This window comes from Dendropsophus ebraccatus, chromosome 13 (assembly GCF_027789765.1).
Source record: "Dendropsophus ebraccatus isolate aDenEbr1 chromosome 13, aDenEbr1.pat, whole genome shotgun sequence".
Taxonomy (NCBI): Eukaryota; Metazoa; Chordata; class Amphibia; order Anura; family Hylidae; genus Dendropsophus; species Dendropsophus ebraccatus.
In genome coordinates, this window is record NC_091466.1 from 6,762,766 (window position 1) to 6,790,661 (window position 27,896).

A 27,896-nucleotide genomic window follows, 5' to 3' on the forward strand; every position below is an offset into this window, starting at 1 on the left:
AGTCGAAGCAGCAATGGTTATTTTCTCATCTCAAACTATTTATTGAAACAAAAGCCAACAACTCTGGTGGGCATACCCCAACAACATGTCACTGTCTCAGTGTCATGTGCCCTAGAGTATCAATTACAGCTTGAGGCTATGTTCACACTATGTAAAACTACTAGTTTTGCGGGGTGGAACATAACCTTACTTTCAGTGGCATCCCGGCCGGAGCGTACACACATTGTATATGCTCTGGCCGGGATCTATGCGGCGCGACAAAGAACTGACAGGTCAGTTTTCTGCGGCCGGAATTCAGTGAAAGCCCTGTCAGTTCACACAGTAAAGCGAGCGGCTCCGGCCGCTTGCTTCACTGTGTGCATTGGGAAGCTCTGATGCGGGCGCGCACTGATACGCCCGCATCAGAGCTCTGCGGCCGGAAAATCATCCGGCCGGTACTTAAGTACCAGCCGAGATGATCCGGCCAGAGACCGGCTGTTCCGTGACCCGGCCGGAGTCACGGAACGGCCGGTCTCATCCGTAGTGTGAACATAGCCTGACAATGATGTCTCATGCCATTCACAAGTCGACTTATTGTCTGCTGAGGCATGGCAACCCACTCTTCTTGGGTTGTTGCCAGTGGCGTAGCTACCACGGTCGCCCGCAAATCCCCCCCTTGCAACGACACTGCCCCCCTCCCACTTCCTCTTGTGACTGCAAGCAATGTTTTGCTTGAGATCACAAGAGGCAGGCTGGGACGGGCCCCCGGCTGACTTGCGGCTCCCCAGCTCTGTCCGGTCCCATCCCCGGCAGCACACACCAGTGAGCTCTGTGCGCGCCAGGGAAGTACTTCCAGCGCAGGGAGCGTCTATAACACGTGCTCCCTGTGCCGGAAGTAACAGCGCCGGCGCACACAGAGCTCACTGGTGTGCATGCTGCATAGTTGCCAACAGTTTTGCCGGGACTGTTGATTCTAAGGAGACAAAACCATGTCCCGGGAAGCTCCGCCCCTGCCGCAGGAAGCCCTGCCCCCCACCAGCGCGAGTACCATTATTCATGCAAAGCAGGGAAAGGAGTGCTGGGGAACTAGAGAAACCATACAGGAGTATAGCTTTTTTGTTTTAAATACAGATGAAGGGTGTAGTGGTATGATGATGAAAGGGCAGGAGAATGATGAAGGGTGTAGTAATATGATGATGAAAGGGCAGGAGAATGATGAAGGGGCATTAGTATGATGATGGAGGAGGATGAAGGGGGTAGTAATATAAAGATGGAGGAGCAGGAGGATTAAAGGGGTAGTAGCATGATGATGGAGGGGCAGGAGGATGAAGGCGGTAGTAGTATGATGATGGAGGGGCAGGAGGATGATGGAGGAGCAGGAGGATTAAAGGGGTAGTAGTATTATGATGGAGGTGGTTGTAGTACGATGATGGAGGGGCAGGAGGTTGAAGGCGGTAATAGTATGATGATGGAGGGGCAGGAGGATGAAGGCGGTAATAGTATGATGATGGAGGGCAGGAGGATGAAGGCGGTAATAGTATGATGATGGAGGGCAGGAGGATGAAGGAGGTAATAGTATGATGATGAAGGAACAAAAGGATGATGAAGGGTGTAGTAATATGATGATGAAAGGGCAGGAGGATGATGAAGGGGTATTAGTATGATGATGGAGGAGAATGAAGGGGTTGTAATATAAAGATGGAGGAGCAGGAGGATTAAAGGGGTAGTAGCATGATGATGGAGGGGCAGGAGGATGAAGGGGGTAGTAGTATGATGATGGATGGGCAGGAGGATGAAGGGGGTAGTAGTATTATGATGGAGGTAGTTGTAGTATGATGAAGGAGGGGCAGGAGGATGAAAGGGGTACTAGTATGATGATGGAGGGGCAGGAGGAGGGGACAACATTTGAGTTCCCCCATTCTCCACCAGCCGTTGCCTAATGATGCAACCTCAATGTATATGAAGATGAAGACTGATCCACCTCTCCCTTCACTCATCCTAAATTGCTCCACATTGCTCAACTAATTCATTTTAAATTGTTGACCATGAAATACAAGGCTGTCCACAAGCTGTCCGCTCCATATGTCACTGACTTAATATCGCTACTATCATTACTTTATATCGCTACTGTCCCTCACGCCACATCTGATCCTCCAATGACCTCTGTTACAGCTCTGTACTTCACACAAGCGCCTCAAAGATTTTTCTCGAGCTTCCCGAACGCTCTGAAACTCACTACCCTAACACATCTGGCTGTCACCCACCATCAAGACTTTCAAGAGCAAACTGAAAACCCACCTCTCTAAACTAGCCTACAGTCTACAATAACTCTGCACCATACTTTGACCAGTCTGCCATTTACTTTTTCCTTGATTTTGTAATGTTCTGTACGTTATCCCTTATCACTTGTATAGTGCGGAGCTTTAAAAATAAATAATAATAATCTCCAACATTGTTGGTGGCCATCATTTCTACTGAGCGTGAATCTACTTTCATTAGAGAACAGCTCCGAGGCCACTGGTCCCTAGTCCAATGTGGAACGAGAGTTCTATGCATCAGCCACTGTTGTCTTTGGTGATGCTGTGTTACAGTGTGGACTTCCAATAAGAAAAAAGGGTGGACCCCTTTAAACTTCCCCACCTTAGCGGGCTCTGGAGGGTTCTGTTACTCCGAATGAGGTGAAATTCTGACAATGTGCACTTCAGAGAACCCATTGAAGGAAATGCTGTAGTTCTAAGCTATTTTCTAGAAGATGTCTTTCTTGTGTCTTCTTTGTTTCTAAGATAGTGGGACCCGGCAGTTTTACCAGCAGCTCTGTCAGTATGAGGATCCTGTCCTGAGGATGACGTATGAATATTTCCTGGATGATCTGCAGCACATTGTGGAGAACCTGAGTCCTATATCACTTCTGAGTGAGCTGCATTCCCGAAAGATCCATAATGTTAAGGTGAGAAGATGAGACCAAAAATTTCTAGGAGAGACAACTTCACTGACTATGGTGTTATAGAAATTGTTTGTGAGGAGAGTTATTGGAAGATCAGGTCAGAGATGTATGGAGGGGACAGGGTGTGGATGGAGGTTACGTGAGGGGAGGTATCAGGAGGTCAGGTCAGAGATGTATGGAGGGACAGGGTGTGGATGGAGGTTACATGAGGGGAGGTATCAGGAGATCAGGTCAGAGATGTACGGAGGGGACAGGGTGTGGATGGAGGTTACATGAGGAGGGTATCAGGAGGTCAGGTCAGAGATGTATGGAGGGACAGGGTGTGGATGGAGGTTACATAAGGAGGGTATCAGGAGGTCAGGTCAGAGATGTACAGAGGGGGCAGGGTGTGGATGGAGGTTACGTGAGGGGAGGTATCAGGAGGTCAGGTCAGAGATGTATAAAGGGGACAGGGTGTGGATGGAGGGTACATGAGGGGGGTATCAGGAGATCAGGTCAGAGATATATGGAGGGGACAGGGTGTGGATGGAGGTTACATGAGGAGGGTATCAGGAGGTCAGGTCAGAGATGTATGGAGGGAACAGGGTGTGGATGGAGGTTACATGAGGGGGGTATCAGGAGATCAGGTCAGAGATGTATGGAGGGACAGGGTGTGGATGGAGGTTACATGAGGGGGGTATCAGGAGATCAGGTCAGAGATGTAACCTCCATCCACACCCTGTCCCCTCCATACATCTCTGACCTGATCTCCTGATACCCCCCTCATGTAACCTCCATCCACACCCTGTCCCTCCATACATCTCTGACCTGATCTCCTGATACCCCCCTCATGTAACCTCCATCCACACCCTGTCCCCTCCATACATGAGGAGGGTATCAGGAGGTCAGGTCAAAGATGTACGGAGGGGACAGGGTGTGGATGGAGGTTACGTGAGGGGAGGTATCAGGAGATCAGGTCAGAGATGTATGGAGGGGACAGGGTGTGGATGGAGGATACATGAGGGGAGGTATCAGGAGGTCAGGTCAAAGATGTACGGAGGGGACAGGGTGTGGATGGAGAATACATGATGGGAGGTATCAGGAGGTCAGGTCAGAGATGTACGGAGGGGACAGGGTGTGGATGGAGGTTACGTGAGGGGAGGTATCGGGAGGTCAGGTCAGAGATGTATAAAGGGGACAGGGTGTGGTTGGAGGTTACATGAGGGGAGGTATCAGGAGATCAGGTTAGAGATGTATGGAGGGGACAGGGTATGGATGGAGGTTACGTGAGGGGAGGTATCAGGAGGTCAGGTCAGAAATGTACGGAGGGGACAGGGTATGGATGGAGGTTACGTGAGGAGGGTATCAGGAGGTCAGGTCAGAGATGTATGGAGGGCCAGGGTGTGGATGGAGGTTACATGAGGGGAGGTATCAGGAGATCAGGTCAGAGATGTACGGAGGGGACAGGGTGTGGTTGGAGGTTACATAAGGAGGGTATCAGGAGGTCAGGTCAGAGATGTACGGAGGGGACAGGGTGTGGATGGAGAATACATGAGGGGAGGTATCAGGAGGTCAGGTCAGAGATGTACGGAGGGGACAGGGTGTGGATGGAGGATACATGAGGGGAGGTATCAGGAGGTCAGGTCAGAGATGTACGGAGGGGACAGGGTGTGGTTGGAGGGTACATAAGGAGGGTATCAGGAGATCAGGTCAGAGATGTACGGATTGGACAGGGTGTGGTTGGAGGGTACATGAGGGGAGGTTTTAGGAGGTCAGGTCAGAGATGTACGGAGGGGACAGGGTGTGGATGGAGAATACATGATGGGAGGTATCGGGAGGTCAGGTCAGAGATGTACGGAGGGGACAGGGTGTGGATGGAGAATACATGATGGGAGGTATCGGGAGGTCAGGTCAGAGATGTATAAAGGGGACAGGGTCCGGATGGCCTTGTATGTCATTGTTAACAGTTTGATCAGAATTTGCTGGGCAATGGGAGTCAGAGAAGGGATGGAGAGAGGGAAAATGCAGAGGAGGAGCGAGGGGAGAGGAGGATCAGTCGGGCAGGAGAGGTAAGGATCGATGGATGGAAGGGGTGAAGGGGCCTCATTTGGAAGGACATGGAGAAAGGTGTTGCAGTAATCCAAGTGGGACATCATGAGGGCAGGTAATAGCATTTTTGGTAACAATTATTTCTGAGAAATCTTGAGGTGAATTGCTGTTTGTGGATTCTGGAAGGATTTTCTTCTCACTGTTTCATCTATTTATTTGCCCCTGGACCTTCCCATAATGACATTTACCTGTGATCTCTCCTGTGTTAAAGAAATACCGGAATCTAGAATGTGATAGAAAGAAATTTGCCCGGACGTTACTACAGGATATATTTCTCAGAGGAAGAGACGCTGTGATAGGATTGTGGGTCAGTCTGTATGTGTTACAGAAGAGTCATGGCTCCTCTGGCCTGGACGCTGTACTGGAGGAACTCCGCCATAGAGGTAACATTGTGTATGAGATACATGATATAGAAGTAACATTGTGTATGAGATACATGATATATAGAGGTAACATTGTGTATGAGATACATGATATAGAGGTAACATTGTGTATGAGATACATGATATACAGGTAACATTGTGTATGAGATACATGATATATACAGGTAACATTGTGTATGAGATACATGATATACAGGTAACATTGTGTATGAGATACATGATATATACAGGTAACATTGTGTATGAGATACATGATATATACAGGTAACATTGTGTATGAGATACATGATATATATACAGGTAACATTGTGTATGAGATACATGATATATACAGGTAACATTGTGTATGAGATACATGATATATACAGGTAACATTGTGTATGAGATACATGATATACAGGTAACACTGTGTATGAGATACATGATATATACAGGTAACATTGTGTAGGATATACATGATATATACAGGTAACATTGTGTATGAGATACATGATATAGAGGTAACACTGTGTATGAGATACATGATATACAGGTAACATTGTGTATGAGATACATGATATATACAGGTAACATTGTGTATGAGATACATGATATACAGGTAACATTGTGTATGAGATACGGGGTATTTTTTAGTTATGGCCGGGGATGGGGTGGTTATAGCCACTGCTGGTCACTTACCTACCCCGTTCCAGTGCCGGGTCCTGGTTCCCGGTCACGTCTCATGCGCCAGCTCACACCAGGAAGCAGCCAAGGGACGGGTGTACCGGGCAGCGTGATCCAGGACCCGGCACTGGAATGGAGTAGGTAAGTGATCTCCGCCATCCATAACCCCCCCCATCCCCGGCCATTACAAAAAAATACCACCGGGCTAGAGTACCCCTTTAAAGGGACACTAAGCTTTATAAAAAAAAACATTTGCCATGCCCTAGGGACAGCAAGGACTGAGACAGTATATGCTCAGTTATTAGGTTATATGAGGCAGGCTGGGGCGGGGGACTTGTTCCCTAGCTTTTCCTTTGGGACTGTTAGTCATGGCTCCAGTCTCTGTATAATGTCACATTTGTACATTGGCTCAGATACACTGTCTATACACTTTAAAACTCTCAATTCTCATCAGGTAACACTTTGGTGGAGGAAATCCTGCTGGATGAACACGGCCACCAACTTCCCCCCGAACTGAGAGGCAAGTGGACATGATAGAAACCTGCTATAAGGAAATTGTTCCAATGCTCAATCAATACCCCCATAGGCCACGTTCACACACAGTAATTCTGCTCAGTATTTTTCAACCAAAATCAGGAGTGGATTGAAAACACATTCAGGCTCACACACTGCTAAAACTGAGAGGATGGCCGTCATTTAATGGCAAATAATTGCTGCTATTTCAAAACAATGGCCATTATTTGCCATTAAATGATGGCTGTCCACTCAATTTCAGGCCCGCTCAGCCAGTCAATGGCCAAGGTGGGACCCTGCTACGGCCGCTGAGTGGGCCTGACACTCAGACCTAGAAGTGGCTGAGGGACCGAGAACCGGAGCGGAGGACAGCGGACCCCAGTGCTGGAGCCAGTAAGGTTCTGTTATTATGTTCAGCCGCCTCCTAACCAGTTCTTTTGAAAAGAAAGTCCAAGCCCGGACTTCCCCTTTAAGTACATACGTCATCATCACCAGGGGCATAACCAACAATACTTTTAGCTTATGATGAAAACCAGCATGGAGACAGTCTGTCTATTAGAGTCCTCCTTCTGCACCTTTAAGAAGAGTTACTTCCCTTCAGCTAGTCTGCCCTTGGGTAACGCAATTACCCTGGCCCCTGCATTACCTTTGCTGCAGTCTGTGCTCTTCCTTGTTCCCTTTCAATTGTTGCGTGCTGCTACTGACTATGATTGTAGGGGGCATGCACCAGTCACTCTTGTTCACAAAGTAAAAAAGACAGGTCACCCTTGCCTGAGAAAAAAGATTCCTAGCTGTCTATTGTCCCAGCATTCTTTGCATGTGTTTCTGTTACAGTGACCCGGCTTGTGTCATTGAGTTTGTTACTACTGTCCTGTACCGCATTGTTTCTCCTGTGTATGACGTTGCCACGTTTCTGACTACAAACCTGTCCGATGAACACGCACAGTCACTGCCAGCCCAAGACCTTGGTCACTGCCAGCCCAAGACCTTGATCACTGCCAGCCCAAGACCTTGGTCACTGCCAGCCCAAGACCTTGATCACTGCCAGACCAAGACCTTGATCACTGCCAGACCAAGACCTTGGTCACTGCCAGACCAAGACCTTGGTCACTGCCAGCCCAAGACCTTGATCACTGCCAGCCCAAGACCTTGGTCACTGCCAGCCCAAGACCTTGGTCACTGCCAGCCCAAGACCTTGGTCACTGCCAGCCCAAGACCTTGATCACTGCCAGCCCAAGACCTTGGTCACTGCCAGCCCAAGACATTGGTCACTGCCAGCCCAAGACCTTGATCACTGCCGGCCCAAGACCTTGGTCACTGCCGGCCCAAGACCTTGGTCACTGCCGGCCCAAGACCTTGGTCAGTTCTCGGACTCATCTCTGTTCTTTCGTGCTTTGCACTAGTGTCTCAAGTAAAGCCACCATCCAAACTAAGACCACTCCCAGATGTAGCAACCTGTTAGTCTCCTGCACTGAAATCCCAGATCCCCAAAGGAGGAAAGTCAAGGGACTACTTGAACAATGCCCTTGTGGGTGACCCAAAGTAAGACTGGTTAGGTGACACGGTGGGTCCTCATCCACTGGTTCTGTCAGTATCCATTCCTATTTTTGCAGTCAATGAACTTCCAATGCAAGGTCCGTGATCCTCCCCAGCAGATAATGACAGCAGCCATTTGTGTTGTACTGTCAGCTTCTACAGGGGATCGTCTGGAATAACAGAATAACGAGTGCCAGATTTGCCCAAGATGTCTGATATTTTCAAGCGTTCTTATTCTGACTTCTTTATTTTCTGTAGACATCCAGAACTGCCATAAGAAGCACTTAAATGAAAAAAACAAGACTTTTATAGAAAACAAACCTCTAAGATGTCACCAGGAAGAGGAAAGTTTTCCATTGTCTACATGTTATGTGAACCTCACTGTTGTCACCACCGATCACTTTAGGAAACGCTCTGAGAATGAGCTCATAGAGGCCGGAGTAAGACATGAGGAATATTTGAAGAAAGCCCACAATGAATTACAGCGTATTTCCCCCAACAAGATGTTCCGCTGGTGTCACCGATCTGGACTTGTACCACACATAGTTATGGTGAGCGGAGTGCCGGGGGTAGGGAAGACCACGCTGATGCAGAAGTTTGTCTATGACTGGGTGAGGGGCGATCTCTATCAAAGATTCTCCTTCGTCTTTTTCTTCAAATTCCGGGAGCTGAACAGCCTGGATGAGGTTAGTCTGGAGACCATGATCCTCCAACAATACCCGGATCTGGAGAAGCAGATCCAGGTCATCTTAAAAGATCCAGAGAAACTTCTCTTTATATTTGATGGGTTAGATGAAAGCAATCATACAATGGATTTCACATCAAGTGACCTGTGCTCTAATCCTAAACAGCGCGGACACTGTGGTCAGATTGTGGTTAGTTTGGTGAGAAAGTCTCTTCTTAATGGTTGTTCTGTCCTGATGACCAGTCGTCCCATCAGACTGGCATCCATTGATTGTAATGTTTTCCAGAGAATAGTAGAAATCACTGGATTGTTTCCAGAGGAACGACGGACGTACTTTGAGAATTTCTTCTCCGACCCTGAACTGGCAGAAAAGGCTTTTACTTATGTGAAGCAGAATGACACGTTGTACACGTTCTGTTACCTCCCGTCCTACTGCTGGATCATCTGTACAGTGTTATCCAGGAGCTTCCAGACAACAAGTAGTGACCAGCTGGCGACGTTATTACCCAAAACAGTCACCCAGCTCTTTGCCGTATTTGTCGCCAACATTCTGGCCAATCACAGCCTGGACAAGAGTGACGCTCAGAAGGTCCTGCAGTCCTTGGGATGGATGGCAGAACATGGAGTCATGAATCACAAGGTTATTTTTGATGATCGAGATTTAGGTTCTTTCCATGTGGACAAAAAGTCGAAGCTCTTATCAAGTTTTCTGATGGAATCAGAGGATCCTGTGTCCTATTCCTTCTTACATCTCACTGTTCAGGAATTCTTCTCCGCCTTGGTGCATTATACTGATTATTCTCCTGAGAAGTTACAGAAATTACTAAACAAAGCCAAATCCTATCCTCATTTACGTGGTGAAATATTCCTCCGTTTCCTGTGTGGTCTATCAGATGGCACCACAAGGTCAATACTAGCTGGATACCTGGACACACAAGCAGCTCAGGCCTCCAGAGATGTCATCACTTGGCTGAAGAACTTCATTCCAGAAAAACAGAGTCCAAAAGAAAGTAAAGATAAAAAGCGACATCTTCTCAGTACATTCTACTATCTGTTTGAGACCCAGAATAAGCCTCTAGTGCGGGAATCATTACAGTCACACAAGAGATTTGACCTCTCGCATGTTCACCTCTCAGCTTTAGACTGCACAGTGTTGGCATTTATTCTGGAAACGTGCACAAATATAGAAGAACTTGACTTAAGTAAATGTTCCTTGGACGCTGAAGGATTGGAGAGAATCGTACCGGCTCTACATAACCTGCATTATCTGAGGTAAATTACAAACAATAGTTTGTCTTTCTGTGGAATAAGTTTTCTGACTGAAAAATCTCTAGTATGTATACATGGTCTCTGTCAGTATGCGTCCTATAATAAAGTATGGTCAGATTCCTCCGTGCTGCGGGTGGATACAGCCGGAGGACCACCTGGAAAACTCGGATACAGCCATAGCCATAGGCTGTATCACAGTTTTCCAGGGGGTCCTCAGACTGTATCCACCCTCTCCATGGAGGTGGAAGACAGCGGGAATCATTGCCGAGAGTTCAGGTTCGTACGAACCCGAACCTCGGCAGGTTCGGACCATCCCTAATGCAGACATAAAGGGCATTGTACAGACTGAGCTTATTGAGTTTGAGGGGCCTAACATAGTCGACTTTTGATACATCTAGCTCATTTTTCAAACATATGCACTTATTTCCAGGCCTGAAAACCTGACGACTGATGACACAAGTTCCTCTATCTGCTTTATGACCATTGTAGATTCTACATTCTGAATTTAGAACTTGGATTTGGTGTCAGTGGACATATCCTACAAGAGGCGGCTTCTAGTGATGACATTTATGGATGTTACTAACAGCCAGGCACATTTTCTCTCCACATTCACAACCTGCAGATTTTATCCTAACGCTCTGTAGGCGCGTCACCCACATCTCATCTTATTATTCTTACAGTTTGGCATGGAGCAACTTATCATACAGTTCCTGCATCCAGTTGGCATCTGGAATAAAGAATAACCAGTCCCTGAAGGTACTTGACCTTACTGGTAACTTTCTGTCTGGTCCTCACTTCAATGACCTAATGGCCGCTCTGTCCAGTCCAACCTGCAGGATAGTGGAACTACAGTGAGTATAAGAGATGTGCACAGGACTGAGCCTTGTGTGGCACAAGTTATACATGGATAAAAGAGGGGAGAACAAAATTTAGAGAATATAAGTGTGTCTAAAGAGATGAGTCTTTATGGCAAGCTTGAAACTGTAAGTGTTGGAAATGAGTCTAATGTCTTTAGGTAAAGTGTTCCAGAGAACTGGTGCAGCACGAGAGAAGTCTTGGAGGTGGGATTGAGAAGTTCTGGTATGGAAGGTTGAGATAAACTGCTGATGTGTGACATCTCTATTGATGTGCTCTAAGCACGTTCTCTCCCAGCTCTATGTCACGTGACTGAGATGGACTCCAATTTGTAATCCTACAGGCCATCTCTATTCCCCTAGTCAAGCTCAGCCAGGTGAACTGCTTTAGACTTATAGGTAGGTTGGTGTCGGTTCACATTAAATGTAATAATATATAACCTGATCCCAAGATAGTAGTAGCAGCATACATATTAAGCTGGGGTGGAAAGGGAAATTGAAGACATAAGAGAAGGTTTGGTAGGTAAGGATAGTGATATAGGAGAAGGTCTGGTAGGTAAGGATAATAACATAGAAGAAGGTTTGGTAGGTAAGGATAGTGACATAGGAGAAGGTTTGGTAGGTAAGTACAGTGACATAGGAGAAGGTTTGGTAGGTAAGTGACATAGGAGAAGGTTTGGTAGGTAAGGATAGTGACATAGGAGAAGGTTTGGTAGGTAAGGATAGTGACATAGTAGAAAGGTTGGTAGGTAAGGATAGTGACATAGGAGAAGGTTTGGTGGGTAAGGATAGTGACATAGGAGAAGGTTTGGTAGGTAAGGATATTTACATAGGAGAAGGGTTGATAGGTAAGGATAGTGACATAGGAGAAGGTTTGGTAGGTAAGTGACATAGGAGAAGGTTTGGTAGGTAAGGATAGTGATATAGGAGAAGGTTTGGTAGGTAAGTGACATAGGAGAAGGTTTGGTAGGTAAGGATAGTGATATAGGAGAAGGTTTGGTAGGTAAGGATAGTGACATAGGAGAAGGGTTGGTAGGTAAGGATAGTGATATAGGAGAAGGGTTGGTAGGTAAGGATAGTGATATAGGAGAAGGTTTGGTAGGTAAGTACAGTGACATAGGAGAAGGTTTGGTAGGTAAGTGACATAGGAGAAGGTTTGGTAGGTAAGGATAGTGACATAGGAGAAGGGTTGGTGGTTAAGGATAGTGACATAGGAGAATGTTTGGTAGGTAAGGATAGTGATATAGGAGAAGGGTTGGTAGGTAAGGATAGTGATATAGGAGAAGGTTTGGTAGGTAAGTACAGTGACATAGGAGAAGGTTTGGTAGGTAAGTGACATAGGAGAAGGGTTGGTAGGTAAGGATAGTGACATAGGAGAAGGGTTGGTGGGTAAGGATAGTGACATAGGAGAAGATTTGGTAGGTAAGGATAGTGACATAGTAGAAGGTTTGGTAGGTAAGGATAGTGACATTAGAGAAGGTTTGGTAGGTAAGGATAGTGACATAGGAGAAGGTTTAGTAGGTAAGGATAGTGACATAGGAGAAGGGTTGGTAGGTAAGGATAGTGATATAAGAGAAGGTTTAGTAGGTAAGGATAGTGATATAGGAGAAGGTTTGGTAGGTAAGTGACATAGGAGAAGGTTTGGTAGGTAAGGATAGTGACATAGGAGAAGGGTTGGTAGGTAAGGATAGTGATATAGGAGAAGGTTTGGTAGGTAAGGATAGTGACATAGGAGAAGGTCTGGTAGGTAAGGATAGTGACATAGGAGAAGGTTTGGTAGGTAAGGATAGTAACAGGAGAAGGGTTGGTGGGTAAGGATAGTGACATAGGAGAAGGTTTGTTAGGTAAGGATAGTGACATAGGAGAAGGTTTGGTAGGTAAGGATAGTGACATAGGAGAAGGTTTGGTAGGTAAGGATAGTGACATTGGAGAAGGTTTGGTAGGTAAGGATAATGACATTGGAGAAGGGTTGGTAGGTAAGGATAGTGATATAGGAGAAGGTTTGGTGGGTAAGTATAGTGACATAGGAGAAGGGTTGGTAGGTAAGGATAGTGACATAGGAGAAGGTTTGGTAGGTAAGGATAGTGATATAGGAGAAGGGTTGGTAGGTAAGGATAGTGATATAGGAGAACGGTTGGTAGGTAAGGATAGTGATATAGGAGAAGGTTTGGTAGGTAAGGATAGTGACATAGGAGGAGGGTTGGTAGGTAAGGATAGTGACATAGGAGAAGGTTTGGTAGGTAAGGATAGTGACATAGGAGAAGGTTTGGTAGGTAAGGATAGTGGCATAGAAGAAGGGTTGGTAGGTAAGGATAGTGACATAGTAGAAAGGTTGGTAGGTAAGGATAGTGACATAGGAGAAGGTTTGGTGGGTAAGGATAGTGATATAGGAGAAGGGTTGGTAGGTAAGTATAGTGACATAGGAGAAGGGTTGGTAGGTAAGGATAGTGACATAGGAGAAGGTTTGGTAGGTAAGGATAGTGACATAGGAGAAGGGTTGGTAGGTAAGGATAGTGATATAGGAGAAGGTTTAGTAGGTAAGGATATTGACATAGGGGAAGGTTTGGTAGGTAAGGATAGTGATATAGGAGAAGGTTTGGTAGGTAAGGATAGTAACAGGAGAAGGGTTGGTGGGTAAGGATAGTGACATAGGAGAAGGTTTGGTAGGTAAGGATAGTGACATAGGAGAAGGTTTGGTAGGTAAGGATAGTAACAGGAGAAGGGTTGGTGGGTAAGGATAGTGACATAGGAGAAGGTTTGGTAGGTAAGGATAGTGACATAGGAGAAGGTTTGGTAGGTAAGGATATTGACATAGGAGAAGGTTTGGTAGGTAAGGATAGTGACATTGGAGAAGGTTTGGTAGGTAAGGATAATGACATTGGAGAAGGGTTGGTAGGTAAGGATAGTGATATAGGAGAAGGTTTGGTGGGTAAGTATAGTGACATAGGAGAAGGGTTGGTAGGTAAGGATAGTGACATAGGGGAAGGTTTGGTAGGTAAAGATAGTGACATAGGGGAAGGTTTGGTAGGTAAGGATAGTGACATAGGAAAAGGTTTGGTAGGTAAGAATATTGACATAGGAGAAGGTTTGTTAGGTAAGGATAGTGACATAGGAGAAGGGTTGGTAGGTAAGGATAGTGACATAGGAGAAGGTTTGGTAGGTAAGAATAGTGACATAGGAGAAGGTTTGGTACGTAAGGATAGTGACATAGGAGAAGGGTTGGTGGGTAAGGATAGTGACATAGGAGAATGTTTGGTAGGTAAGGATAGTGACATAGGAGAAGGTTTGGTAGTTAAGGATAGTGACATTAGAGAAGGTTTGGTAGGTAAGGATAGCTACATAGGAGAAGGTTTAGTAGGTAAGGATAGTGACATAGGAGAAGGGTTGGTAGGTAAGGATAGTGATATAGGAGAAGGTTTAGTAGGTAAGGATAGTGACATAGGAGAAGGTTTGGTAGGTAAGGATAGTAACAGGAGAAGGGTTGGTGGGTAAGGATAGTAACATAGGAGAAGGTTTGGTAGGTAAGGATAGTGACATAGGAGAAGGTTTGGTAGGTAAAGATAGTGACATTGGAGAAGGGTTGGTGGGTAAGGATAGTGATATAGGAGAAGGTTTGGTGGGTAAGTATAGTGACATAGGAGAAGGGTTGGTAGGTAAGGATAGTGACATAGGGGAAGGTTTGGTAGGTAAGGATAGTGCCATAGGAGAAGGTTTGGTAGGTAAGGATAGTAACAGGAGAAGAGTTGGTGGGTAAGGATAGTGACATAGGAGAAGGTTTGGTAGGTAAGGATAGTGACATAGGAGAAGGTTTGGTAGGTAAGGATAGTGACATAGGAGAAGGTTTGGTAGGTAAGGATAGTGACATTGGAGAAGGTTTGGTAGGTAAGGATAATGACATTGGAGAAGGGTTGGTGGGTAAGGATAGTGATATAGGAGAAGGTTTGGTGGGTAAGTATAGTGACATAGGAGAAGGGTTGGTAGGTAAGGATAGTGACATAGGGGAAGGTTTGGTAGGTAAGGATAGTGCCATAGGAAAAGGTTTGGTAGGTAAGGATAGTGACATAGGAGGAGGGTTGGTAGGTAAGGATAGTGACATAGGAGAAGGTTTGGTAGGTAAGGATAGTGACATAGGAGAAGGTTTGGTAGGTAAGGATAGTGACATAGGAGAAGGTTTGGTAGGTAAGGATAGTGACATAGGAGAAGGTTTGGTAGGTAAGGATAGTGGCATAGGAGAAGGTTTGATTGGTAAGAGTACAATAGGGTTAATATTCCTGTTGGTGCTTATAATATAGAAAATGATATAGATTTACTTGTGAAGTGGTCAAACAATGAAATCTGCAGTTTAATGTTTCCAAGCATAAAGTAATGTACTTTACGAAAAGCGATCCTCTGTCTGAGTATCAAATTGGCAGTTCTGCATTAGTGAAGACTTCAGAAGAGAAAGTTTTAAGGGTAGTTTTGACACTTTACAATAAGTTATCAATGCAACTAGGTGGTGGGGAAAGCTAATTGTATGCTGGGCTGTGTATATATAATGGTACGCCAGCTGTATTTATATATATTTATATAATGGTATGCTGGGCTATATAGCTAGAGGTATAACAAGTAGGAAGAGGGGATAGTGATCCCGCTATATAGAGCTCTATTGACACCACATTTTTAATAATGTGTAGGTGGAAACCTCACCTTCAAAAAGATATTGTTAAACTAGAATAGGCTTAAAGACAGGCTACAAAATGGTGCATAAAGCATAAATCAAAAAGTATAAAATCAGAAAAGACTTTCCACTTAAAAGTAACTTGTGCCCTATTTACAGGATGGTAACAAGTAAGAGATCGCGGAGAGTCCGACCTTCGAACCCCTGGCGCCTTGGTTTTGAATACAGCCAAGGGGACAGTCTGTACTCTGCTTTTTTTGGCGGCTCTATTGAGAATGAATAGAGCTGCGGGTCATGCCGTACCACTGCTGTATTCAAAACAAAAGAGTTAAGGGATGATGTGGAGTACCAGGGGTACTGAGGTCAGACACTCCCGGCGATCTCTTACTTGTCCCGGCCCCCAATTACGCTGCCAGATTCACTAAGAGGAGCATGCCTCTTAGAGAAACTGGCATGACCTGCACCTGCCGTAAAATGGGCCCAGATATCTACACCTGCTCCTGAGCCATGATTTACGCCTGTGAGCAGGCGTAATTAATGGTAAATTTGGCATAGGAGGAGACCATGCCTCCCTCCCCCCTTGACGGCCCCTTCACCTACCCATTAGGTGATCGAGGGATATGGCAGGCGTACACAACAAAGAAGTTAAGTATCTGTGGCTTCTCCGCCACGGCTGGAGGTTTCCAAAGTCTCCCCGGAGCTGTAGGCCATGTCAACAACAGAGCAGCTATCTGTAATGGGTCAACCTGGATTCAACTTCATTTTTTTTAAAATGAATAAGTAAGGCACATAATACAGCACCTGTGATGGCAGCAGTTGATGATTCTTAACATTATCTTTCTAACAATGCATAACCTTAATATTGTTTTATCAGTAAGGGTAGAGCCACATAAGATATGTAATAATGTGGCGACAAGACGTTAATGGAGGCCACAGACAGAGCTACAATAGGTAAAGGAGGAAGGAGAGTTCTCATCAGCTGATCACTGGTGACATCAAGTTCCTTCCATCTGCTTGACTACTGCAGAGTTCATGTGCTACAATAATCACTGATTTATGACATGCCATAAAGCGAGGACATTACTCAGGGATTCTGTGTTTGTAGAACATGGATGTAGTGTCAGTGGTCATATCAAATATCTGCCACCAATCCTGACATCCCCCACACAAGAGGTGGCTTCTAGTGATGACATTTATGTATGTTACTAACAGCCAGGAATATTTTCTCTCCATTCACAATTTACACATTTTATACTAACGCTCTGTGGATGCGTCACCCACATCACATCTTTTTATTCTTACAGTTTATCTGAGAGTCATCTACGAGACATTTTCTGCACCCAGTTGGCATCTGAAATAAGGAGTAACCAGTCCCTAAAAATACTTGACCTGTCTTTTAATGATCTGTCTGGTCCTCACTTCAGTGACTTGATGGACGCTCTGTCTAGTCCAACCTGCCGAATAGAGGAATTAGAGTGAGTATAAGAGATGTGTACAGGACTGAGCCCTGTGCGGCACACGTAATCCATGGATTTTATTCTATTTTATGGTCCGCACCATTGTTATGTCTATGAGATAAACTGCTGACTGCACCTTGTTATGTGACGTCTCTACTGATGTCTGACTGTCTCATCTCCTCATGCTACTTCTCTTTATTTGGAGAACATGGCTGAATATACAGCTGGTGCAGCCCTAACCTAACAGTGTGAATATACCTCATATTATCACAACAGCTGCATTTATCCCTTATTACTGCGATTAGGGGACAGCTTTATTATTATTTCATTTTAGAGCACCATTGGTTCCAAGGTATATGGCTAGTAGTGGCTCCAGGGCAATAGAAGCGTCAATAATGTCAGAAACATCACCAGCATGAAACATGATGGGCAGTGCAGGAGATTTACAGCCATGTAGGAATAGCAGGAGTTGCATGCTTTTTCATAACATTCCACTGTAGCCACTGGATGTACAGGTCCTAGCATTGTGGGGAACTGCTGGCGGAATGTTGAATTAGACTCACTGATAATTCTGTTTTTAGGAAGCCTCCACTACATTACCTGCCATAGGCTTTCCCACCCTATATTGTTATAGGGGTCCTTTATTTCTTATTGGTGTCCTTCCATCTTGGATGTTCTTTATAAATACACTGGTGATGTGAGGGAGACATGTTTTTTTTCCTGCATGTAAATCTCCTCTCCCTATCACGACCAGCAATTCATTTTCTAGGAAGTCTCCATGACGGCCTTCCCCCTCCCTCCGATTATTCTTAGGTAACTCTCAGGTGTGCTGTTAGGAACATGTTTTAAGAAATGAAGAATTTATGAGGGTGAAGAGTCCAAGTTCGTTTCGTTGATATGTATAGAAAAGTATGGAAGTCACTGAAGAAGTTATGTAAGGTAAAAGGGAGTTTTACGTTTACACCGATTTGGGGAAACAACAACTTAGAGGAGTTAATGAAAAATCTTTGGAGGAGTAGAAGAATTAAAAGGGTCTCACAAATTGTTCACGAGGGTCAATTTATATCTTTTGAGGAAGCTAAGAGGGTTTTTGTGATGCACAGAAGTTGTGGTACTGGCAGATTTAGGATGCATATAAACATACAAAAAATGTAGAGAAATGGTCACTTAGTTCTCACAAATTTTTTGCTTTCTTAATGAAACAAGAACCAGTGGGGAAATTACTATCGGTGATTCATAAAAGACTATTCAGAGAGAGGGGTAGCTTATGGTGGCGAAATGGATGCTGTCACATGGCATAACATTTTGGATAATATTAGATGCGCCTCTGTAAATGTCTCACATAAAGTAATACAGACAAAGTTTCTTTATCAACTTTATCTCTCACCACTGAAGTTACAGCTCATGGGTAGTAGAGATAACTCTAGATGCCCAAAATGTGACAAAGATGATGCCAACTTCTTCCATATGGTCGGGTTATGCCCAAAGGTCCAACATTTTTGGAAATCAATAATAATGGAAGTGGAATTAAGGTAAGAGCCGGGTAATAGAGTATTGAACATTATCCTTGGGGGTTATTCAGATGATGGAGAGGAAGGCTCACTTGCGAATAAATTATGCTCTATAGGGAAGGTGGTGATCTCCAGAAGATGCTTTAGCAGAGAAGTGGCAGATTTTATGGAATGGAAGGGTTTATTGTAAAAAAAATAAAAAAATTTAAGGAGTTTTAGGCGAAAAAGGGTTTAGGAAGGGCTTTATGTAAGTGGACCAGATTGTGGACAACATGGAAATAGTGAATAGCTATGGTGGGAGTTTTGATTCCATTGACATAGAAGGTTGTTGGCCAGCAAGAAAAAAAGAATTGAAGAATTGTAATAAATTTTCCTGGAAGCCTATAAGATAGCTCCCAGGCTCCCTACCTTTTATAATAGTAATATGAAGGCCATCTTTTTGGGTTTCCTTATAATGAGATGGGAAATAGGGGTGGTGTTTTTAACTTCTGTGTTTTTCCAGTCTTTTTTAGCAGAAAACAATCTCAGCCTGCACTTCTTCAGAAAAGTTAATCGGTAACTTAGGTGTACCTCAAAAAAGCGTCAAGTAGAAAAAAATAACCCCTATACAGACACATCAAGAACAAGAACAAAAAATAGTAACAGATATGTCTCTTGGATGCAATAACAAAGAAGAAAATGCTTGGTGCTTGAAGCCAAAGCTGACCAATCCTTAAAGGTTTTTTTCCAAGCAAACATAAACTTTCCTTCCTGCCTCCCTATGCATTAGAACAATAAACAAATGCATCCTCACCCACCTTGTTCCCTGCTGTGAGATCTTCTGGTCCTGGCTGCTCCTGTTCTATTAGCTCCGATGCTCAGGCTCGTCCAATAAAACAATCACATTCACAGTCTGCATGTGTTATACTAATGCTCAGTTGATGCGGAAGCCATATCTTATCTTTTTATTCTTCCAGTTTGTCTCTGAATGGTCTACACGACACTTCCTGCACCCAGTTGGCATCTGGAATAAGGAATAACCGGTCCCTGAAGAGACTTGTCCTGTCATATAATGATCTGTCTGGTCCTCACTTCAGTGACTTGATGGCCGCTCTGTCCAGTCCAGCCTGCAGGATAGAGGAATTAGAGTGAGTATAAGAGATGTGTACAGGACTGAGCCATGTGCGGCACACCTTATACATGGATTTTATTCTATTTCATGCTCCTCACCAGTAGCATGAATTGTAACCCAAAATTCTCTTAAGTATTTGGTTCTTGCGAAATCCAAACATTTTGGAATTCATTTTTGCCTTTTCCTTTGGTGTCCTGTAGTTCTCCTACATTAGTTTGATTAGGTGGCTCCAATAGGTAGTTTTCCTCATTGAGTAGGTGCCGCCCCCTTGTATTTAGGTGCCCCTAGCATGTAGTTTCCATTAAGCTGGAACTTAAGTAATTTTCCCCAGTATATGGTTTGCCCCCTTTATGTTGAATCCCCTGCTGTGCCCTCCATATAGTAATAATGCCTCATGCTGTGCCCTCATATAGTAGTAATGTCTCCTGCTGTGCCCTCCATATAGTAATAATGTCCCCTGCTGTACCTCCATATGGTAATAATGTCCCCTGCTGTGTCCTCCATATAGTAATATTGCCTCCTGCTGTGTCCCTATATAGTAATTATGTATCCTGCTATGCCCCTATATAGTAATAATGTCCTCTGCTGTGCCTCCATATAGTAATGATGCCCCCGCTGTGCCCCCATATAGTAAAAATGCCCCTGCTGTGCCTCCATATAGTAATAATGCCCCTGCTGTGCCCCCATATAGTAATAATGCCCCACTGCTGTGCCTCTGTATAGTAATAATGTCCCCTGCTGTGCCCCCAAATAGTACTAATGCTCCTGCTGTTCCTTCATATAGTAATAATGTCTCCTGCTGTGCCCTCCATATAGTAAAAATGTCTCTTGCTGTGCCTCCGTATAGTAATAATGCTCCTGCTGTGCCCTCCATATAGTATTAATGCCCCCTGCTGTACCTCCATATAGTAATAATATCCCCAGCTATGCCCCCATATAGTAATAATGTTCCCTACTGTGCTCCCATATAGTAATAATGCCTCCTGCTGTGCCTCCATATGGTGGTAATGTCTCCTGCTGTGCCCCCATATAGTAATAATATTCCCTGCTGTGCCCTCCATACAGTAATAATGTCCCGTGCTGTGCCTCTATGTAGTAATAATGCCCCCTGCTGTGTCCTCCATATAGTAATAATGCCTCCGGCTGTGCCCTCATATAGTAATAATGTCCCCTTCTGTGTCCTAATATAGTAATAATGTCCCCTGCTGTGTCCTCCATATAGTATTAATGCCCCCTGCTGTGCCCCCCTATAGTAATAATGTTATCCCCTGCTGTGCCTCCATATGGTAATGCCTCCTGCTGTGCCTCCATATAGTAAAAATGTCTCCTGCTATGCCCTCCATATAATAATAATGTCCCCTCCTGTGACCTTCATATAGTAATAATGTCCCCTGCTGTGTCCTCTATATAGTAATAATGTCTCCTGCTGTACCCTCATATAGTAATAATGCCCCCTGCTGTACCCCCATATAGAAATATGTCCCTGCTATGCCTCTATATAGTAATAATGCCTCCTGATTTGCACCCCCACCCCCATACCATATATAGTAATAATGTCCCCTGCCGTGCATCAACCACATAGTAAAAAAAAAAGTCCCCTGCTGTGCCCCCCCTTCCCCCCCCCCCCCCCAAAAAAAACATAATACCCACTTATGTGAGCCTAGAGCGGGTCTCTCCATCATTGGCCTCCAGCTTGGGAGCCGTGGGGACAGTATCCTCCAGCAGACATGATGGCATCATATCAATGTGCTAGAGCTAGAGTGCTACAGTTGGGATGAAGTCCTGGCATCTCATAGGCTGCAGGCCTGAAGTACTTCTATCTATGAGAATGAATAGAGGAGCGGGATGCTGTCAGCTCCTGCTACTCCGTTCTGTTCACGTTGATGTTCAGCCTGATCACCCTTCACTGCATTACAGTGAGTAGCCTTAACAGGTCATCCCTAGAAGCGTCGGCAGGTCCTAGGGATGCTTAAAGGGAAAATGTTATCATACCCACTGACATGCTGTGGCAAACCCAAGGAGCAATGCATATTGTATCTAAGGTACTCTAGTTATATCTACTGGTTAAACTGTTAAAAACAAACAAGCAACACTCCAAGAAAGAATTAAAACTTATTAGAATTAAAGAAGAACCTTCTTAACTCTATGTTAGAGTACCACCTATTTGTTCTCAGCATTTGAACATTGGGGAACTAGAAGTGGGTTCCTTCGGAGCCATGCACCCAACTTTAGCCATAAGCCATTTCACATTGCTGTTTTGCTATTTGGTTATTTAGTTTACTGGTTAAACTATATGGCAGAGCAAATACCCTAGGGTATTGTCCTGTATTATACACCCATATGGTAAAGAAGGTTCTAGAAAGGGAGAGATCCATATTCAGCCACCAATCCCCTGTCCGTGAATGCAGTCAGTGCAGTGGATTAGGTGTCTGTGGAAATATCATATAGCTGCCGAAATCCCACACACAAGAGGTGGCTTCTAGTGATGACATTTATGGATCATACTAACAGCTGGGGACATTTTCTCTCCACATTCACAATCTATGTTATACTAACACTCTGTGGACGCGTCACCTATATCTTATCTTCTTCTTCTTACAGACTGGCATATAATAATCTACCAGACACTTCCTGCACCCAGTTGGCATCTGTAATAAGGAATAATCGGTCCCTGAAAATACTTGTTCTATTTGGTAACCATCTGTCTGGTCCTCACTTCAGTGACTTGATGGACGCTCTGTCCAGTCCAACCTGCAAGATAGAGGAATTAGAGTAAGTATAAGAGATGTGTACAGGATTAGCCATGTGCCGCTCATGTTATACATGGATTTTATTTTATTTTATGCTCTGCGCCATTGTTATGTCTATGAGATATACTGCTGACTGCACCTTGATTGGTGATTGTGAAGATAAAGTATTCATTGTTCTATATCCATCGCCTCTCTGTGCCCTAAGTCTCTGATTCTGTGGGTATTTGTATCTTTGTATTACTCCTCAGAATCTAAACTGTGTTTACCAGTCATCAAGAAAAAAAATCTGTAGGCAAAAAAGCTTTCGATGATCTAGGACCTGATAGGCTTCTGGCTGGGCCTGGTCAAGTAAGCGGGGCAAAAGATGCTGCAATTATCAGTCCACACTCCACAGCTGGGAACTGTAGAAAAGTCAAGGAACGGCAAATAACAAGATTATTCAGCCAAAAGCCAATTGTTAAGCAGCCTGTGCTTACTGTGGGGTCCCACATGGCTGTCGGGCGGCTACTGTCAAGCGTTGCATTTACTCTCCACATCCACAATCTAGAGGTTTCATAGCATTTACCCTTATCTCATCCTCTTATTTTTATAGTTTGGCGTATAATAATCTACCAGACACTTCCTGCAGCCAGTTGGCATCAGGAATAAGGAATAATCGGTCCCTGAAGAAACTTGTCCTGTCTAATAACAGTTTGTCCGGTCCGCACTTCAGTAACTTGATGGCCGCTCTGTCCAGTCCAGCCTGTAGTATAGAGGAATTACGGTGAGTATAAGAGATGTTTACAGGATGAGCCATGTGCCGCACACGTTATACATGGATTTTATACTATTTTATGCTCCGCACCATTGTTATGTCTATGAGATAAACTGCTGACTGCACCTTATTATGTGACGTCTCTGCTGATCTCTGACTGTCTGATCTCCTCATATCACATCTTCTCTCTGTGTCATGGAGAACAGGGCTGTATATACGGCTGGTGTAGTCATCTGATGCTGCTAGCCAAAGTAGAAGCCAAAGCCTGGACAACCTGTTGCCAACCTCCATGGATGCAGTCACAAGATAAAAATTGATGACAAATTTGAGGAGACTGTTCATATGAATGGTAACCAGAGAACCCAGAACAACTTCCAAAGAGATTAGAGCTGAACTCCAAGGTCAAGGTTTATTAGGGCCAGATGACACCATCCATCATGTTCATTACCAAAGTGGACTTCATGGAAAATGAGGAGGAAACCACTGATGAAAGCAAATCATAAAAAAGTGGGGCAAGAATTCACCAAACTGCATACAGACAAGCCATAAAGCTTATAGGCCAATGCCCTGGGGGCCGATGAGACATGACTCCCACCAGCTCTATGTTCACAGACACAGAAATGAAGCATACAAAGGAAAAAACATTGTACCTACTGTCAGACATGGAGGAGACTCCGTTATGTTTTGGGGCTTTGCAGCGTCTGGTCTTGAATCTGTGCAGGATACAACCTCAGGAGGCATTCTGGAGCCATGTGCTGCTCACTTTCAGGACCTTTGGGCTCAGTCGCAGGTCTCAGCTTCTCCAACAGGATAGTGACCCAAGGTACAGAGCTAAAAACATCCAAGAATGGCTAAGAGCAAAGCATTGGACTATTGTGAAGTGTCTCCGATGAGCCAAGATCTAAATCCTGCGTAAGGAGCTGAAACCTGTAGTTCGGAGAAGGCGCCATTTACACCAACCTGTGGTATCTAAATCCCAAATAATGTCAAAATACAACCCACAACAGACAAGCTAAACATATACAAAGCCTAGATCAGACCCACCAAAGAAATACAGACCCTCTAGTTTCCCTGAACTAATACAGACCTGCAGCTGGAGTCTCCCTTAATACAGACCCTGGAGCAGACATCCAGATACCTGAGTGCCTGAGAGTCTATCATCAGGATGTTGGCTGTGTTAACGCTAGGAAACAGAGTGCACGTCTACAGTGGTTGTGAGCTCTTCTATGACAGGACCTGTACAGCAGCCATTATAGTTGGTATTCACAAACACAGTGAGCTGTGTGTTTAGTCATTGTAGGGATCCATCCTGTAGAAACTTTCTTCAGTAAAGATGTCAGTCGCTTCTCACTGGATCAGCTGTTTGGGATTTAACTACAGTCTGGTTTGAGTATGGGGGCTTTGTGGTGATTGTTTAATTCTGCTCTTGCTGTTGAGCAACACATTGCCCCAACTGCTGGTGAGATGATGTGGGGAACCATGACATACGATCCCTCAGGCACCCCTAATAGTCATACAAAAACACTTACAGCTCAGTGATATGTACAGGTAAGCTGTAAGATAATTCTCCCTAGACACACAAAGGCTTCCAGGAATGTCTCTACCAGATCATAACACCTCCATGGCTAGATCTACTGGAAATGTCTCCACTAGATCATAACACTTCCATGGCTGGATCTACTGGAAATGTCTCCACCAGATCATAACACCTCCATGGCTGGATCTACTGGAAATGTCTCCACTAGATCATAACACTTCCATGGCTGGATCTACTGGAAATGTCTCCACTAGATCATAACACTTCCATGGCTGGATCTACTGGAAATGTCTCCACTAGATCATAACACTTCCATGGCTGGATCTCTTGGGAATGTCTCTACCAGATCATAACACCTCCATGGCTGGATCTACTGGAAATGTCTCCACTAGATCATAACACTTCCATGGCTGGATCTCTTGGGAATGTCTCCACCAGATCATAACACCTCCATGGCTGGATCTACTGGGAATGTCTCCACCAGATCATAACACCTCCATGGCTGGATCTACTGGGAATGTCTCCACCAAATCGTAACACTGCCATGGCTGGATCTACACACCCAGCTGTAAATGTGTGACAGGATGCCATAAGAACCTGGATTGCTCCATACCCACCTGTCTCCCATGGTATGTCTGGATTCTAGGGAACATTTATACGCTATCCCTGTCAACTTCTTTTGCTTCTTACTTTGTTTAGACCCAAATTGTTGACTTTCTTTATTATTCCCTGAAATGCATCTTCTAGTGATGACATTTTTGGATTATTACCGACATAGGGACATTTTATTTGCAGATTCACAATCTACAATCTTCTTCTTCTTACAGTTTGGCTTGGAATCATCTATCAGACACTTCCTGCCCCCAGTTGGCATCTGTAATAAGGGATAACCGGTCCCTGAAGATACTTGATCTGTCTTACAACGCTCTGTCCGGTCCTCACTTCAGTGACTTGATGGACGCTCTGTCCAGTCCAGCCTGCAGGATAGAGGAATTACAGTGAGTATAAGAGTACAGGAGTGACAGGTGTATAGAGATTGATTTTCGGCTCATGTCTCTTCAGTCCTCCCACTATCTCCTCAGTGAGAAGAGCCCACAGCCCTTACAGTGTCTGATCTCCCTCCTTCCAGAATTAGGTTTAAAACCCAGAACAGTTTGGGGCTGATCAGCTTCTGCGGGGTCTGTATTACATTCTGGAGGAGCTTCCCTAGTCCAGTTCCTAAGGTGTAGATCAAGGAGTTATACAAGGGATCAGGGAAAGACTGTGGGGAGAATTTTGTGGCTGCCAAGTTGCAGCTTATCCAGAGGACCCTTACCCCGCAGTGACGATGCAGCTCAGTTCAGATTGTGAGAACTACTTGGCAATCGACTGGGAGCTAACCAGTGACCGTGGATACTTTAGGGTAGAGAACTTTAGACTAATGCCTTGTTGTGGGCTAGCATTTCTGGGACTCCTAAATCCTAACTTTACTCAAGGGCACCCCTATGCTATTTATTGGATTCTTGTCCAAAGCAGTGCAAAGTATTTAAGATTCCCTGCTGTACCTGGTACCTGTACTTATGTGTGAGGGGAAGGGAATGAAGGATACAGGGGCCACAGAGCCACAGAGTGAGATCTACAATAGGTACTGGACACCTCCCACACACAAGAGGTGGCTTCTAGTGATGACATTTGTGGATGTTACTAACATCCGGGGGCCTCTCCACATTTACATTCTATAGATTTTATACTAACGCTCTGTAGATGCATCACCCACATCTCACCTTCTTATTCTTACAGATTGGCTTATAATGACCTAGCAGACACTTCCTGCACCCAGTTGGCATCTGTAATAAGGAATAACCGGTCCTTGAAGAGACTTGACCTGTCTTATAACCCTCTGTCCGGTCCTCACTTTAGTGACTTGATGGATGCTCTGTACAGTCCAGCCTGCAGGATAGAGGAATTACAGTAAGTATGCTCTCAAATTTATTTTATTTACAGTCTAATGTAAACACTTCCTCAGTCAATGCTCAGCCTGCCCCTGTCCGTCCACAGTCTGGTCTAAGCTCTGCCCCGTCAGTCCTCATTCCAGTGTAAACACTACCTCTAGTCAGTCCACAGTCTGGTGTAAACACTACCCCCAGTTAGTCCACAGTCTGGTGTAAACACTACCCCCAGTTAGTCCACAGTCTGGTGTAAACACTACCCCCAGTTAGTCCACAGTCTGGTGTAAACACTACCCCCAGTTAGTCCACAGTCTGGTGTAAACACTACCCCCAGTTAGTCCACAGTCTGGTGTTAACACTACCCCCAGTTAGTCCACAGTCTGGTGTAAACACTACCCCCAGTTAGTCCACAGTCTGGTGTAAACACTACCCCCAGTTAGTCCACAGTCTGGTGTAAACACTACCCCCAGTTAGTCCACAGTCTGGTGTAAACACTACCCCCAGTTAGTCCACAGTCTGGTGTAAACACTACCCCCAGTTAGTCCACAGTCTGGTGTAAACACTACCCCCAGTTAGTCCACAGTCTGGTGTAAACACTACCCCCAGTTAGTCCACAGTCTGGTGTAGTACATTTTCAATAACTGTTGTCCAAATGACAAACATTTGTTTTGCCTCAGACTCAAGCAGCGTAACTGTCGTTATAAAAAAAAAACTTTTGCTATATCATAGAGACATGTCAAAAGTTTTGATCGGTCACCTGACTTTTTTTTTCATCTCAGAGCGGAGAGAGGATGCGCTGCAACTGCAGTCTTCTCCCGGCTCTATCTCCTGATCGGTACAGGTCTGTGACATGTCAAAAGTTTTTTATAATGACAGGTACACTTTAAGTTGCACTCATCTTTAGTAAGTATGGCTTCTTTGTCATTTTTACATACTGTCATGCAAAGCATGTAAAACATTTTTTCCCTAGAATATCCCTTAAATCTTCAGAACCTAAAGACGTGTTCTGTAGATGAATGAGAGAAACAATGAGACAGTACAGAGTTAGTAATACTGGGGTTCTGTCTCTTTCTAGTATGAGGAGCAATGAGTTGTCTGAGAAGGAAGAGGAAGAAATAAGAAAACTGAAAATACACAAACCAAGTATGAAGATACTGAACAAAGAGAGCGGATAACAGGACTCTCAGGGTGTGATGCCGTATTAAGCTTGTTTCTCGGGGCCTTATGGGTAATATTGCTGGTGTACAGAAGTTACGGAAATGTATGATATAATAATA

The 27,896-nt window shown here is 44.7% G+C and overlaps 1 protein-coding gene across 1 annotated transcript; it reads left to right on the top strand.

Annotated features, from left to right (window-relative positions):
* Positions 1-1,405: 1,405 nt before the first annotated feature.
* Positions 1,406-27,896, top strand: LOC138771369 (NACHT, LRR and PYD domains-containing protein 3-like). Its single transcript, XM_069951016.1, has 13 exons — positions 1,406-1,472; positions 2,763-2,926; positions 5,223-5,394; positions 6,512-6,577; positions 8,365-10,063; positions 10,741-10,911; positions 16,876-17,046; positions 19,496-19,666; positions 22,252-22,422; positions 22,993-23,163; positions 25,519-25,689; positions 26,471-26,641; positions 27,695-27,896. Exons 1-13 carry the CDS (start codon positions 1,406-1,408, stop codon positions 27,792-27,794), a joined length of 3,465 nt encoding a protein of 1,154 aa, XP_069807117.1. The 3' UTR covers positions 27,795-27,896.